The 14,078-nt window shown below is 44.5% G+C and overlaps 1 protein-coding gene across 1 annotated transcript; it reads left to right on the forward strand.

Moving 5' to 3' along the window:
• Positions 1-630: 630 nt before the first annotated feature.
• HEY2 (hes related family bHLH transcription factor with YRPW motif 2) lies at positions 631-12,687 on the forward strand. Its single transcript, XM_079780647.1, has 5 exons — positions 631-891; positions 2,846-2,924; positions 3,052-3,135; positions 5,706-5,787; positions 10,113-12,687. Exons 1-5 carry the CDS (start codon positions 809-811, stop codon positions 10,805-10,807), a joined length of 1,023 nt encoding a protein of 340 aa, XP_079636773.1. The 5' UTR covers positions 631-808; the 3' UTR covers positions 10,808-12,687.
• Positions 12,688-14,078: the final 1,391 nt, after the last annotated feature.

The following is a 14,078-nucleotide window of genomic DNA, read 5'->3' on the forward strand; positions in this document are numbered from 1 at the left end:
CTCGGGAGTTGCCGGGGAGAAACAAATAACTTTGATTTAAGGTTTTCAAAAACCCCCAGAGGGCAAATGTGACCGCCAGGGTCAGCCAGTCGGCAGTTTGGGTCCTGACCAGGGACAGCCGAGTGGGGCGGCGGCTGGGTGCAGCCGCGGCGCCTCCCGACGTCACACGCGCTCGCTCACACTCGGCCACGCGCTGGGGTTCCTCTTTAAACCCGGGACCGAAACTCCACCGGCGGACGGCGGGGGGGGGGGGGGGGGGGGGGAGGAGGGCCAAGGCCCGCGCTCCACGAGCCCGCCCCGCACCGGCCCGCCCTCGCGGCGCCCGCGGCGTCCGGGCCCGCGCGCTTCCCCAGCGAGCGACAGCAACCCGGCGCTCCCGCCCGGCGCGGCCGGTCCCCTCCCGCGCGCAGCTCCCGGGCCCCAGGTGTGAAGTCGGGTTCCCACGCTTCGGCCCCAGCCTGGAGGCGGGAGGCGGGCGGGGGCTCGGGCGGCCCCACCTCTCCACCCCAGCCAATCGCGGGCCACGCCGCGCCCGAGGAGGCGGTGCCCGCCGGGGCGCCGGGGGGCCTGCGGGAGGGAGGTGTGCGCGTTGGCCCCGCCCGCCGGGGGGGCGTGTCCGGCGCCGGTCTTGCCGCGGAGCTGGGCTGCGGCGTGGGAAACAGCCCGGAGGAGCCGACAGCGCCGCCGCGGGAGCCGCGCCTGCCGGGCCCAGGGAGGGGGTGCGGAGGCCGGCCGGCAGGGAGGTCGCTGTGCCGCGCTTGGCATCCGCGTCTCCGGCCGGGCTGCGCCCCGCGCCGTTTCCGCCGCGATGAAGCGCCCTTGCGAGGAGACGACCTCGGAGAGCGACCTGGACGAGACCATCGACGTGGGAAGCGAGAACAATTACTCGGGGTGAGCGCGCGCTCGGCGGGAGCTGCCCGGAGCCCCGAGGCGTCGGGGAGCTTTGTGTGGGACGGCTCCGGGGAAATCTCCAGGCTCCTTTCCGCGGCGTCCTAACGAAGAGGGCAAAGTCTGGCCGGAGAGAAACTTGGAGTGGTGGGCGCTCGGGAACGTGCGTGGAGTGGGGCGAGGGATGTCGGTTTTCACTCTAGGGGTGGAGCGCAGCGGCCGGGGACGCCACTGCAAGTGCGGGAGTTGGCCAGGGATGTTGCCCGGCTGTCAGCACCGGGCCGACCGACAAACAGGTCCCGGCCACGGGCGACGCCCCCGCCACTGAAACTGTCGAAATGGGCCAAGAGTAAAGAAAAAAATGATGTTTTTTTTTTAAAGAGACTAAAAAGATAAGTTGCTTTATGGAGAAATGAAAGCCACTTGCAATGTCCCGGCTAAGTAGGTTGCGCTCTCCAGGTTGACCATGTGTGTCTTGGCTGACAGGAGAGTGAGTGACAGATGTCAGGATCGTTTTCGGGCGTTATTTCTTTGACTACTGGTTCTTAAGTCTGGAAAAGATCGGGGTCGTGATCACAGAAGCCAGACCTCCACTTTGCAGTGACAGGGGGAGATTACCGAGGCATTTTAGTGCCAGGCGGGTCAAATGATAATTGCTTCTAATTGGCATCCCCAGAAGCACCTTAATTATTTATCTGCAACTGTCACTCAAAGAGCAAAATTCTTCCTATCTTTTGGAAAACTTTCAATACTGTTTTTTTTTTTCTTTCTTTCAATGCTGTTCTTCTAATACATACAGACCAAAGCCTGATGATCGGCAAGAGCAAAGATATTTACATGAAACATTGTTTACAAAGTATTTTCCAATGATTAAAGTGTTGGTCATCTTAAAAAAATAAGAACAGAAAAACAGAAGATGTCATGTGAAAGCCGAAGCCAGTTGAGAATGGGTGGGAATGAGGAAGACAGTTAATTCAGAAATAAGATCCAGACGTGAGAAGATGAAGTAATAACCTGATCTGTGCAACATTTCTAAAATGGAAGAACAAATCACAGGAACCCTGGAAAATCTGAGAACATAAAGAATTATAGAATCCATGAATTATGAAGATTAACAGATACAAACTAGAAAGGATGGCAAAAATTCTAAGTGGCAAAATAATGATTTGATTGAACTCTCAGTATAAAATATCTTTTCATTAGGAAACTCAAGATGAGTTGCAGCTCCTAGAGGTTTAAGCTTAGGTTGAAGGCACAAAGGTACAAGTTTCATTTTCAAAGTAAAACCTTTACCTGGTAGTTGATCTGATTTTAATTTTCCTATCAGTGGCATTTTTACTTTGGAGCATTCTTTTGGAAGATTAGTATACAAAACATTAAATTTGTCATTTTTTCCCCCGTTGTGAGATATGACTAATTGAAATAGTAAGATAACTTGTGTTAATTTTAAAGATTGCATCTAGAGACAACAGTGTGACATGTGATGATTGTATATCTGTTTGGTAATGGTGCTAAACATGTCCTTTATTTTAAAATAGCTTTGCTTTGTTCCGTATGTCTGACCGGAAAGAGGAGGAGGATGCTGCTAGAGATGAGTTGAGTTTTAAGAAACATTTATGAGTGGCACTAGGAAGTACTAATATTTAATTTCTCACCCTGACTGCCCATAATTATTTTACTAGGAGACTTAATAGAAGTTTAGGGATGTTTTTGCCAATGGATTTGGCATCTAAATTACTCATTAAAACTTTTCTTTTTTAAGCCACCATTCATTCCTGCCTGAAAAGAGATATAGGCTGAAAGCAAAGTATGTTAAGAGTAAAGCAAGAATTAAGAATAAAGTAGCACAGACCTCAACTGCGAAATCACTCTCAATATTTAATGGGTGGCATCAAGTACTCAGAAGAAACTATTGTTATGTTAATGAAGCACCTGACATACTCTTCCTATTTCATAGGCAAAGTTCTAGCTCTGTGATTAGATCGAATTCTCCAACAACAACATCTCAGATTATGGCAAGAAAGAAAAGGAGAGGGGTATGTGATTTTTTTTTCTTTTTATTTCATGTTATGCAGCCTAATGTGTAACAGTTGTGTTTTTTCATTCTGAGTCATTTTATCATTTGTGTATTCATAAACGTTTGTTTTGCTTTCTTTGGGGTAGATAATAGAGAAAAGGCGTCGAGATCGGATAAATAACAGCTTATCCGAGTTGAGGCGACTGGTGCCAACTGCTTTTGAAAAACAAGTAAGCTATCCTCACCCCTGACCACCCCAACCAAAAAGCTCAAAAAATCCGATTCTCTCATCTGGGAATGTGGGTTCCTCTTAAAGCTTATTAAAATAATGGTGTATGTGCCCTGATCTGGCACAGAGCAGTGATTTCAATAAAATGCTTTGTTGTGGCAAAACTATTAAAAACATAATCCATCGTGAAGTTGAAAAACATTTCCATTCTTGAGCTTATTTTCCCCTTAAGGGTAACAGTGTTCATGCTTCCTCTGTTCTTTCTATGAGGACCAGTGGTGGTTTTGTTTAAAACCAAGATGTATGTGGTATTCTTTAAAAAAAAAAAAAGAAGAAGAAGAAGAAGAAGGATATCATGTGTGAAATTTCATTTTTGTTTCAAACAGTTTAAGAAAAATAAACTTTTAATTTAAAAATTACCAAAGCCCAGGAAGTAACATCTCCAGCTCTACTTTCTAAATAATTTATACTAATGTAATTCATTTACCAACCCACATGGTTTCATTTTTAATCCCTGGGTTAACAGAATAATGCTCGATTTGGAGCATCTTTTTGGAAGTTTGGTAAAAATCAAACTAGCCATATGCCCTTTTCAGAATTCAAGTATTCCTTTACCAAAAAAAAAGAAAAGAAAAAAAGATTTTTCACACTTAATCGAGTAGGAAGGCAAATATGTAAATCTTTCTTTGTCATTTTAGAAAAGTTTCTCCTCCTGCCACCATGGCTAATGGCACAGATTTCTAAGAGCATCTTTCAAAGAATGTGGCATCATAACCTTGTTGAAAATACTTTCAATTTAATTTAAATAAGAGTATAAGACAGCAGTTGTTTGTTTACTTCATTTTGTTGTTTATTTCATGAACCAAACAAACATTACAAAGCCCTCAGAAATTATCCAGAAACTACAATTTTGTTATTAGTCACGTTCACTGAAACTACTGTATATCTTCATGGAAACATTGAGCACTGACGGAAGTACAAGACGTAATATGCTATTGATTATACAATTTTAAGAGAAACACAGGCACCCATTCTATATGCTGAAACTGCCTTTGATTAGGTAAATGTAATGTGGAAACTGTAGTTTTGATTAGTAGCAGTAGGCTGAAAATGAAAATAGCATTATTTAGAGAGATTTTTACTTTGAGTACTGAAATATCTAGCTATGAGGAACCATCAGTTTGGTGTGGTTTTTGTTGTTCTTTTTCTTTCTTTCTTTTCTTAAATATCAACTGAAAACAATCTTAAAAGCAAACCTCAATTGTTTGGCAACTAGTTACCATAAACACAGACTTTCCCATTTGCAGAGCTTGGCTATCAACCCGTAGTGAGCTGGCCCTGTCACAATATGATTAGAAGGGTATTTATTCAAGCAGTTTAAATAACTGGCATTGAGCTGATAATTTTCACAAAACAAGTAATGTATAGGAACCTGAAACAAACTTCTATTTCCTTTTCTGAAAAAGACATATTGATTTAATTATTTAGCTCTTCCAGGAAATTAGAAGCCACCCACAGCACTCTGAGACAGTGTGAGGTGGCACTTTTTTAAATTCGTTTCCAGAAGTTGCCTTATTTTAAAAAGTGGGGACATAAAAATACATTTCAAAGACAATTTTATTAAGAACTATTTTAAAGGGTTTAAATATCCTTACACGTTGCTGATGCTTACTAGATAAGTAGTAAATTATGCTTTCTTATTTATGATCTTGGAATTCACAGTGACACCTGCTGGTAATGATTGGAAAACATATTAAAAGTCTTCCCTTTTTTATTTTTGGTTCTGCTTACCCATGGTCTAGTATGAATTAAAGACTTATTAGAATTTTTATTTTATTTTTCTAGCTGGAAAGTCAAAATATTTTAATTTTAAATGTTAGAAGAGCATTAAAAGAGATATGTCCATTATATAACCAAGAATGTTAAATATTTGGAAACTGTTAATCTTCTAAAATGTGGCAGGCACTTTCAGAGAGTTAAATAGTGCAAATTATCCTACCATATGTCTTCTTTAATACCAATAATATTTGTTATAATGAAAAATACCAAGACCAACTAATTATTCAATCAAAGTCACCATGTCAGGGTTCAACAATAATTTGAGATTTTATTTCCTTATCCTCCAGAGTTGTATTCAACTGATCTAGACTTGAGCATTATATAGGACTATTGGATGTTTTATATAATTAGATAATGAAATTAAACATACTTTCATTAACCAAGCAAAGTAAAAATATCAAGTATATATTAATCAAGGAACTGATTGGATGCAAAGTTTGAGATTTTCACAATTGTAATTTTGGTGGAGTAATATTGGGGAGTATAGTTACTCTTATGATAAAAATATTTATTATACCTTTTAACCTTTAAAAGTTGAAATGGCAACTATCTGTCATTGGGTGTGACATAGTAATTAGAGTTTTCATTTAAAGTTTGGAAGGGATTCAGATTTTTCTGTGAAAAAAGTGAAACTTAGAATTTTCTATTGAGAAGAAAAATTGAAAATCCAGTATAAAATGTCCCAAATTTGTTTCCATAGAACTTATAAGACTTTATGACTTGTTTATGCAGGGATCTGCAAAGTTAGAAAAAGCTGAAATATTACAAATGACAGTGGATCATTTGAAGATGCTTCAGGCAACAGGGGGTAAAGGTAAGGAGGTGACTTCATTTTCCCCACCCCTTTCCACCTTCCTTATTCCACCCCTCCTCCCCGCCCCTCCCCAAGATTGTAAGGAAGTCATAGTTGAACGGTTCTTTAACAAGCTGAGGTAGGAGGTCCCAGATTAAAGCCGTGGAAATCAATGCTAATGGCAGGATTGAACTCGTGGGAAAGAACTTCTGGAACAAAAGAAGCACTTGACCCTGGGCTTGTGTTTGCTTTCATAATACTGTGGGAGTAAAGCTTCATTCACAGCAGCCTGGTCAGAGATTTGTTTGGGACTTCAGAAGCACATGCTGGAATCTGTACAGAAAGACAAAACAAACATACAAACATAAACAGGAGGTTAAAGGCAATCTTTTCTCTTTTTCTTCTTTCTCTTTCCCCAAAGCCCCCATTAAATCAGAGCTAGAACTCAGTATAATGCAGCTATTCCAAAGGAAGTGACTCTAGAATTACTCTCATTGTTGTTTTCAGATTTTGGTTGGTTTTGGATTCAGACCAGACAGAGCATTTGAAGTGCAGGTAGTGAATCTCTACTGGAAACCGTTAATGGAACAGTCATTCCCTAACCAGAGCAAACAGGAGGAGGTTCCCTGGAGAGATGTCCTCTGTATTCCATAGTGATTTGGGGAAGAATTGTTTAGTGGGTCAGGGACAGACCCTTACTTCATGCTAAAAGTACACTTGAGATGGGAAAGCTGTAATGTTCATTCAGATTTCATCATCCCAGTTCTCACTTAGACTGGATTTCACCCTTTTGTATCTTTTTCACTCTTCAAACAAACCTTTGGTATTCATCTTAGCCAAGGGTGATATCTATATATATAAAAAGCTAATATGCTAAGTGTCCGACCGTCCAACCAGTTTCTATGATGCACACTGACCACCAGGGGGCAGACGCTCAACACAGGAGCTGCTGAGCTGCAGTGACTTGGCAGCAGCGGTTCTCATATGATGCACCCCGAAACCAGAGAGGAGGGAGCCCGATTCCTCATAGGGCCACGCGATTCCACCTTCAGCCGTGGGTTATGTTGTTGCTGGGGCACTGTCGGGCCCTGAATCTGGTTTACTGCACACTTGCTTTTGCATTCCACACTCCGTAGGACAGCAACTCTGCAGAGTGCCCTCTCGCACTCCGGAACCCCTCGGGGGATGTCAGAGAGCTGGTTTCAGCCTGATCCCCACAGGCCAGGCTGCGGGACCCCACCTGTCAGAGGGACCCGCTCACTCTGAAGACGCCGGGGAGGGACCGCGTGGGTTGGCTCCAGGGCGTGTCCGGCCCATCTTGCCTAGGTCCCGCCCTGCCGGCCACCTTCTAATTAATTTCCTTTCAATGTGCACGAATTCGTGCACCGGGTCACTAGTTTAATATATTTGACAACTGGATAAGTACAAGACACCACAAGGGGCTAAGTGCTGCTGCACCTTTACTCTGGAAGCTTCTCGGTGCTTTTCATCAGCCTTTTACTATGTAGTGTCATAGTTTGCCCTAGATGAAGGCAGGAAAAGGGCATTGGAGACAAGTAACTGTTTACCAGTTGGTATGGAAGTAGTTCAGTGTTTAACTCCACTATGGCCATACTGATGAGGACCTGTGGAACACAGCCCTGGCCATCACCTCTAAATCCAAGACCAACCAAAATCTGAAAACAACATGAGAGTAATTCTAGAGCCACTTCCTTTGGAATAGCTGCATTATACTGAGTTCTAGCTCTGATTTAATAGAGGTTTGGGGGAAGGGAAAGAAGAACAAAAGGAAAAGAGTGCCTCTAACCTCCTGGTTTTGTTTCGATATTTGTGTGTCAGGGAGGTCGATCATTGTACAGGGAAGCCCATGTGGTGTGACTTACCCTTGGTTGCACCTTCTCAAGGAACCATCCTGAATGAGTGGGCATGGGTTTTTGAGTTTCTGTTCATTAAAATGTAACCCTATGGGATGCAAACATTCTTACCTAATGGAGAAGAGAATGGATGAAATCTTAAGAGCCAAGGATCCAGCCCAGGTTGGCCACTGCCTCACCTGTGACCAGACACAGAACAGTGCACTGTTGCACTATGAGGCCTATGCTAGTGCTCTGAGCTCAAGGCCCCGCCAGCCCCACGTTTCCATCTGCACCGATTGAGTTGGTGGTGGTGCAAGAAAAGTTGTTTGTTTGCTCTGCCTCCCTGGGCATCGTTAACCACGAGACTGAGAATTCTTATCAACATTTCCAATATTTGGCCTGAGCTACATACTTGTAAAGAATAATATTGTTCTTATGCCTTACTATCAAAACTAAGTTCTGTCTTGGTTGCTATTCTTGGCTGCCTGAACAGTCCTAAAATTCAAACCAGAATAGTGTATGAACACACATTTCCAAGCAAGCGCATACAAGTGGCCTGACTGCCAGGTCATTAACCCTTTGCACTCGCTTGCTTTTTTCTCGATTCCTTTATTCTACTCGGGATTTAATTTTTTAAATACCCCAGATTTTACAAAGCGCGGCAGTAGAATAAAAAACTGGAGTTTCTTTTCATACAAACTTATTTATTTGGATTTTCTTATATTTCAAATTATTGATACATTCAAAGAGTAATTTTAATCTCGACATCCGAGTACAAAAGGTTAAACAGGTCACCAAGCTGGAGAATATGTGGGCCTTGAAGAAGGGGGGGCTGGCCGTGTGGGCTTACATCGCCCAAGGCTCACAACTGTGTCAGGGCCTCATAGTGTGCTGATGTCTTAGAGCATGGACTCTGTAGTTGGGCTGCCCGTTTTCAAATCCTGGCACTGTCATGTAGTTGCTCTGTGATGCTTGGTAACTTACTAACCCTCTCTGAGCCCCATTTTCCTCATCTGTAAAGTGAGAACAGTGCTAGTGTCCACTTCACAAGGTTGTGAGTCTGTTCACTTAAAGCTGTAGAGCAGTGGTGGCACAGGTGATGTGGTTATAGACCTATGTACTGTGCTGTAATTTTTGGCCCAAGATTCATTCATAGGAGACAGCTGCTCATCGTCATTTCCCTCTGTATTCACCAACAGGATAGGAATTAGCATAATTTCTATTCCTTAAGATGCAACAGAGAACTCCGTGATATACAGCAACATGTAGCTGGCAAACCACAAATTTCAAATTTTTTCATGCCTGTTCATGAAAATTCTTGGAAGCTCTGAGGGTTACAATCCTGTTGGTTCATTTTTTTTACAGTCTACCTTGATCTTGCCACAGTTTCTAGAGAGGATTTAGTAGAGTAACCTAAATTTCTAAATCCCTCTGGATTTCTGAACTCAGTCTACACTGATGATCACCTCCCTCCTCTTCTCTCATGGGAGACAGAATTTGCAAAGGCCCACAGAGAACCCTGAGGACGCTCCCGTGAAATCTGTTCCATGGAGGCGGCTTCTTTAGGGAGAGCTTTTCCTTCTAATCCCAGGGACTTTGTTGCTAACTCTGCCTAAGTCCTCATCTTCCACATTTCATGATGCAGTCTTATATCAGCTTTGTGCTGTTGTTACTGTTTCAATAGGGTATATTTTTGTTCCAGATGTTTTTTTTGGGTCTTCCAAATTTCAGTTCGAATTCTAGCTTTAGGACTTTTGAATATTATGACTACTATTTTCCAAAGTGCTTGAGATACAGAATAAGATAGTCTAATAATGAATAGATGATAAATGAAACATTTTGTTTTTATCGGATTTTTTCATACCGAGTAATGACAACATGATTTTTAAAAAAAGCCACTGGGAGTCAAGAAGCTTTTTTTTTTTAATTTAAGATACAGTAAGTGATGGTGCAAGAAAAGTCCTTTACTTGAAAGTCCCCAAGCCGCTAAAATGCATTCTACCTCTCTGTTTACCGCCAAGAGAGTGCAGATGTTTCAGAAAAGCCCTTTACTCTACAGCTCATGTGACAGAGACAGAGCCTGGAACTCTGTATCGCCGTGAAAAATTCGACTAGGGAATTTCACTAGTCCACAGTACCGAAGGAGAAACACCACTTTTTCCCCCTGCAAGTATTTGAAACATGCATGTTCTTAATCTCGCCCCCCACCCCCCATACACACACACTGTGAAGTTTCATTGCAAGAACTGTAGCACCTAACAATGCCAGAGTTGTCACACCTGTGAACTGCAGAGTATACTTTCTACGCTCTATTGACTTCTGCACAAATTGCAGCCATAACTAGCTGGCAGAAAGGACCGTGGCTCTGCTTCAATCTTCCGAAGGACAGAGTGGAACCTGGTTGGTAGGCCTCTTAGTAACTGGGTCCTTTTCTCCTCTCTCTCTCTCTCTCTCTCTCCCGGCCCCCACTTTGCTCAAACCTCCTCCTAGGCTACTTCGATGCCCATGCGCTCGCCATGGACTTCATGAGCATTGGGTTCCGAGAGTGCCTGACGGAGGTGGCCCGGTACCTGAGCTCCGTGGAAGGCCTGGACTCCGCGGACCCGCTGCGGGTGCGGCTGGTCTCCCACCTCAGCACGTGCGCCTCGCAGCGCGAAGCCGCGGCCATGACCTCCTCCCTGGCCCACCACCACCACCCCCACCACCCCCTGCACCCGCACCACTGGGCGGCGGCCTTCCACCACCTGCCCGCAGCCCTGCTCCAACCCAACGGACTCCACGCCCCGGAGCCCACGCCCTGCCGCCTCTCCGCGGCTTCCGACGTGCCCCCGGCCCACGGCTCCGCGCTCCTCACCGCCACGTTTGCGCACGCGGATTCTGCCCTTCGGATGCCGTCGACGGGCAGCGTGGCCCCCAGCGTGCCGCCCCTCTCCACCTCGCTCCTGTCCCTCTCCGCCACCGTCCACGCGGCCGCCGCGGCCGCCACCGCCGCGGCGCACAGCTTCCCGCTGTCCTTCGCGGGGGCCTTCCCCGTGCTCCCCCCGACCGCCGCCGCCGCCGTGGCCGCCGCCGCCGCCATCAGCCCGCCCCTGTCGGTGTCCGCCACCTCCAGTCCGCAGCCCACGGGCAGCGGGACAAACAGTAAACCTTACCGACCCTGGGGGACAGAAGTGGGCGCCTTCTAGGGTGTCTGGGAACTTCCTGCCATGGGAACCGAAAGTCCTGCATTTCAGCAGCTGCGCCCCGACGGCAGCCCCACACAGCTGTCCACAGATCCACACAGCTGTCCACAGATCCACACAGCTGTCCACAGATCCACACAGCTGTCCACAGATCCGCACAGCTGTCCACAGATCCACACAGCTGTCCACAGATCCGCCCAGCTGTCCACAGATCCACACAGCTGTCCACAGATCCGCCCAGCTGTCCACAGATCCGCCCAGCTGTCCACAGATCCACACAGCTGTCCACAGATCCACACAGCTGTCCACAGATCCACACAGCTGTCCGCAGATCCACACAGCTGTCCGCAGATCCACACAGCTGTCCACAGATCCGCCCAGCTGTCCACAGATCCGCCCAGCTGTCCACAGATCCACACAGCTGTCCACAGATCCACACAGCTGTCCACAGATCCACACAGCTGTCCACAGATCCGCCCAGCTGTCCACAGATCCGCCCAGCTGTCCACAGATCCACACAGCTGTCCACAGATCCACACAGCTGTCCGCAGATCCACACAGCTGTCCGCAGATCCGCCCAGGAGCCATGAAGCTGTTTGAGACACACACACCTCACCAGCGGCAATGTGGTAGCATCCACTTGTTTTCTTTCTTGGGGTTGTCTGAGGCTTCTTTCTTGGGGTAACTGACGCCAGCAGCTTTTGAGAACTTCACACTTGCCTTCCATGTAGAATCTTCCCGGAAAGGAAAAAGACTGTACCATCCAGCCTTGCATCGGTGTCTCTAAATTGGAGAAGCAAGAGGCCCTGACTGAATTCTCTTGAAACTAGATGGGAAAAAATATAGCCGTGTTTCACAAGTGCCTGAGCTAGTGAAGTTTTGTTCCAAGCGTGGAACATTGCACGAGTGACGGGGGTAGAAGTGAGGGTAAGAAGGGAGAGGAACAGCAGTCTTGGTTAGGCTGCAGACATACAACGCCAGAGAAGCGTACCCTGTTGAAACCAACAGGTTTTTATTGGCCAACAGGATTGCTGAAAATGATTTCCAAGTTGAAAGACCTAGTTTTATCTTAGTTTGCTTTCTCTGTACAGACTTGCCAAGTGGTGACGTTCAGCAATACACTGGTATAAGCCATTGCTCCATCAGTGCTCGGATTAGCAAGCATTCTGCCTTGTCTGCAAACCCCCAGGCGCCTGTTTCTTTCATGGCTCAGAATATGGTGCTTCTTACAGAAACCATGCGTTTATAGAGTACACCCAGGAGCAGTTACCTACCCTGTGCCCGCCAGAGGCTAAGTTGATTCATGCCAACTTGAAAACTCCCAAGTTTGTAAAAGTTTAGCATAATTTATTCCGTTTCATTTGGCCTCTTTTCTCATATGTATCCTCTTCATTTTGTCCTGATGATGTGTACTGTCCTTGTCATCCTTTTGGGAGAAGTAGCATTTCTGGAGGGGATGAGACAGGGAGATAGATAGCATTTGGAACAGAAAAGCCACGATTTTTAAATGCTCTTTGTCAAGCTCAAGATGGCGTTTGACCCCCAATCAAGATGAATGTATGCAGTGGGATGTACATAAATTAGTTTGTCCATGCCTAGACTAGTGCTGCATAATGGTGTTTTGGTTTCGTTTTGTTTTTTATTTTGTTTAATGACAAAATAATCTCTTACTACATTGAAATTGAGCACATGAGATTTTATGTTTGAAAGATAAAGACACAGCATGTATTATTATGCACTTCATTTCTCTGCTGTGTGGAGAAAGCAATAAAGAAGAATGTTAAACATTATGCAAAATTATACTTTTAAATATTTGTTTTAAAATTACTGTACCTAGTCTTTTTTGCATTACTTTGTAACCTTTTTCTATGCAAAAGTCTACATATCACTAATTAAATGAAGTCCTTTTTGACTGTTTTCATGTGGATGAGTTGCTTTGCAGAATGTAAAGTTGATATGAATTTCAAGCAAGGCCTTCCTTCACTAACAAATTAAGCCAGGGCTTTTCTTTTGCTCTTTCACAGCTTTCTTGAAATTAGTTTTCATCTGAGCTTGTAAATCAATTAAGCATAGGTGGGTAAGACATTATTTGGAGGCAGGAAGTGATCAGTTCCCTCTGCCTTTTATTCTTAACCATGGTTCTTGGAAAAGTGCAAATACAAGAACTCTAAATCAGGGGTCCTCAAACTTTTTAAACAGGGGGGCCAGTTCACTGTCCCTCAGACCGTTGGAGGGCCGGACTATAGTTTAAAAAAAAAACTATGAACAAATTCCTATGCACACGGCACATATCTTATTTTGAAGTAAAAAAACAAAATGGCAAAAACACCCGCATGTGGCCCGCGGGCCGTGGTTTGAGGACGCCTGCTCTAAATAATACTAGTAGTATACCGGACATAGGGTAATACGCTAGCATGTGTCATACATTTTATCACTCAAAAACATTTGTAGTGTTTTTAAAAACCACATGCATACATGAAGGGCGTATATATGCCTACTGATGATGAATCCTCTCTGTCTACCTCAATGCCAATATCTTTTTAAAAAAAAAATATATATATATATATATATATATATATATATATATATTATTGATTTTTTACAGAGAGGAAGAGAGAGGGATAGAGAGTTAGAAACATCGATGAGAGAGAAACATCGATCAGCTGCCTGTTGCACACCCCCTACTGGGGATGTGCCCGCAACCAAGGTACATGCCCTTGACCGGAATCGAACCTGGGACCCTTGAGTCCGCAGGCCGACGCTCTATCCACTGAGCCAAACCAGTTTCGGCAATGCCAATTTCTTTTGATGCTGTAGGGATTATGCAGATATCCCCCCTTCAATGAAGCCTGAAAGAGACCATTTCAGAGTTCCCAAAGCTACTGGGCCAAACATATGGAAAATTAAGAAAGAATGGTCTTATTATGCATTTCACTTATGCTCAAAGCTAAAGGAACAAGTGGGAGGCTTTTAGTTTTAAAAAATCAAGCGTATAGTTTATCTAATTTCTTCTGTCTGGAAGTGGGTAAAAAAATGAGCAAAAACAGATCACCATGTTCCTCCTCTGTGAGGCTCTCTGGTTATTAAATTTTCTGTTAGCTCTGATGGAATTAGGTAGCAAATAAGAAAATGGATTTAGTAGTATTTGAAGTTTGCTTTTTAATCACGATTTGTGGGACGCTGGCATAGAAATGATTTTTATTATCTAATAGTTGATTCTGTGCCTATTGTAATGTCAGCATTTAAAGAATTCTTTTCCTATTTTGGAATGTAA

The sequence above is a fragment of the Cnephaeus nilssonii genome, assembly GCF_951640355.1.
Source record: "Cnephaeus nilssonii genome assembly, chromosome: 9".
Lineage (NCBI taxonomy): Eukaryota > Metazoa > Chordata > Mammalia > Chiroptera > Vespertilionidae > Cnephaeus > Cnephaeus nilssonii.

Bases quoted from the DNA above. Each gene is read 5' to 3' on its own strand.
- HEY2 (XM_079780647.1), top strand. From the start codon at position 809: ATGAAGCGCCCTTGCGAGGAGACGACCTCGGAGAGCGACCTGGACGAG. The intron at 2,925-3,051 runs GTATGTGATTTT...TCTTTGGGGTAG, and splicing joins CAAGAAAGAAAAGGAGAGGG to ATAATAGAGAAAAGGCGTCG. The intron at 3,136-5,705 runs GTAAGCTATCCT...TTGTTTATGCAG, and splicing joins CAACTGCTTTTGAAAAACAA to GGATCTGCAAAGTTAGAAAA.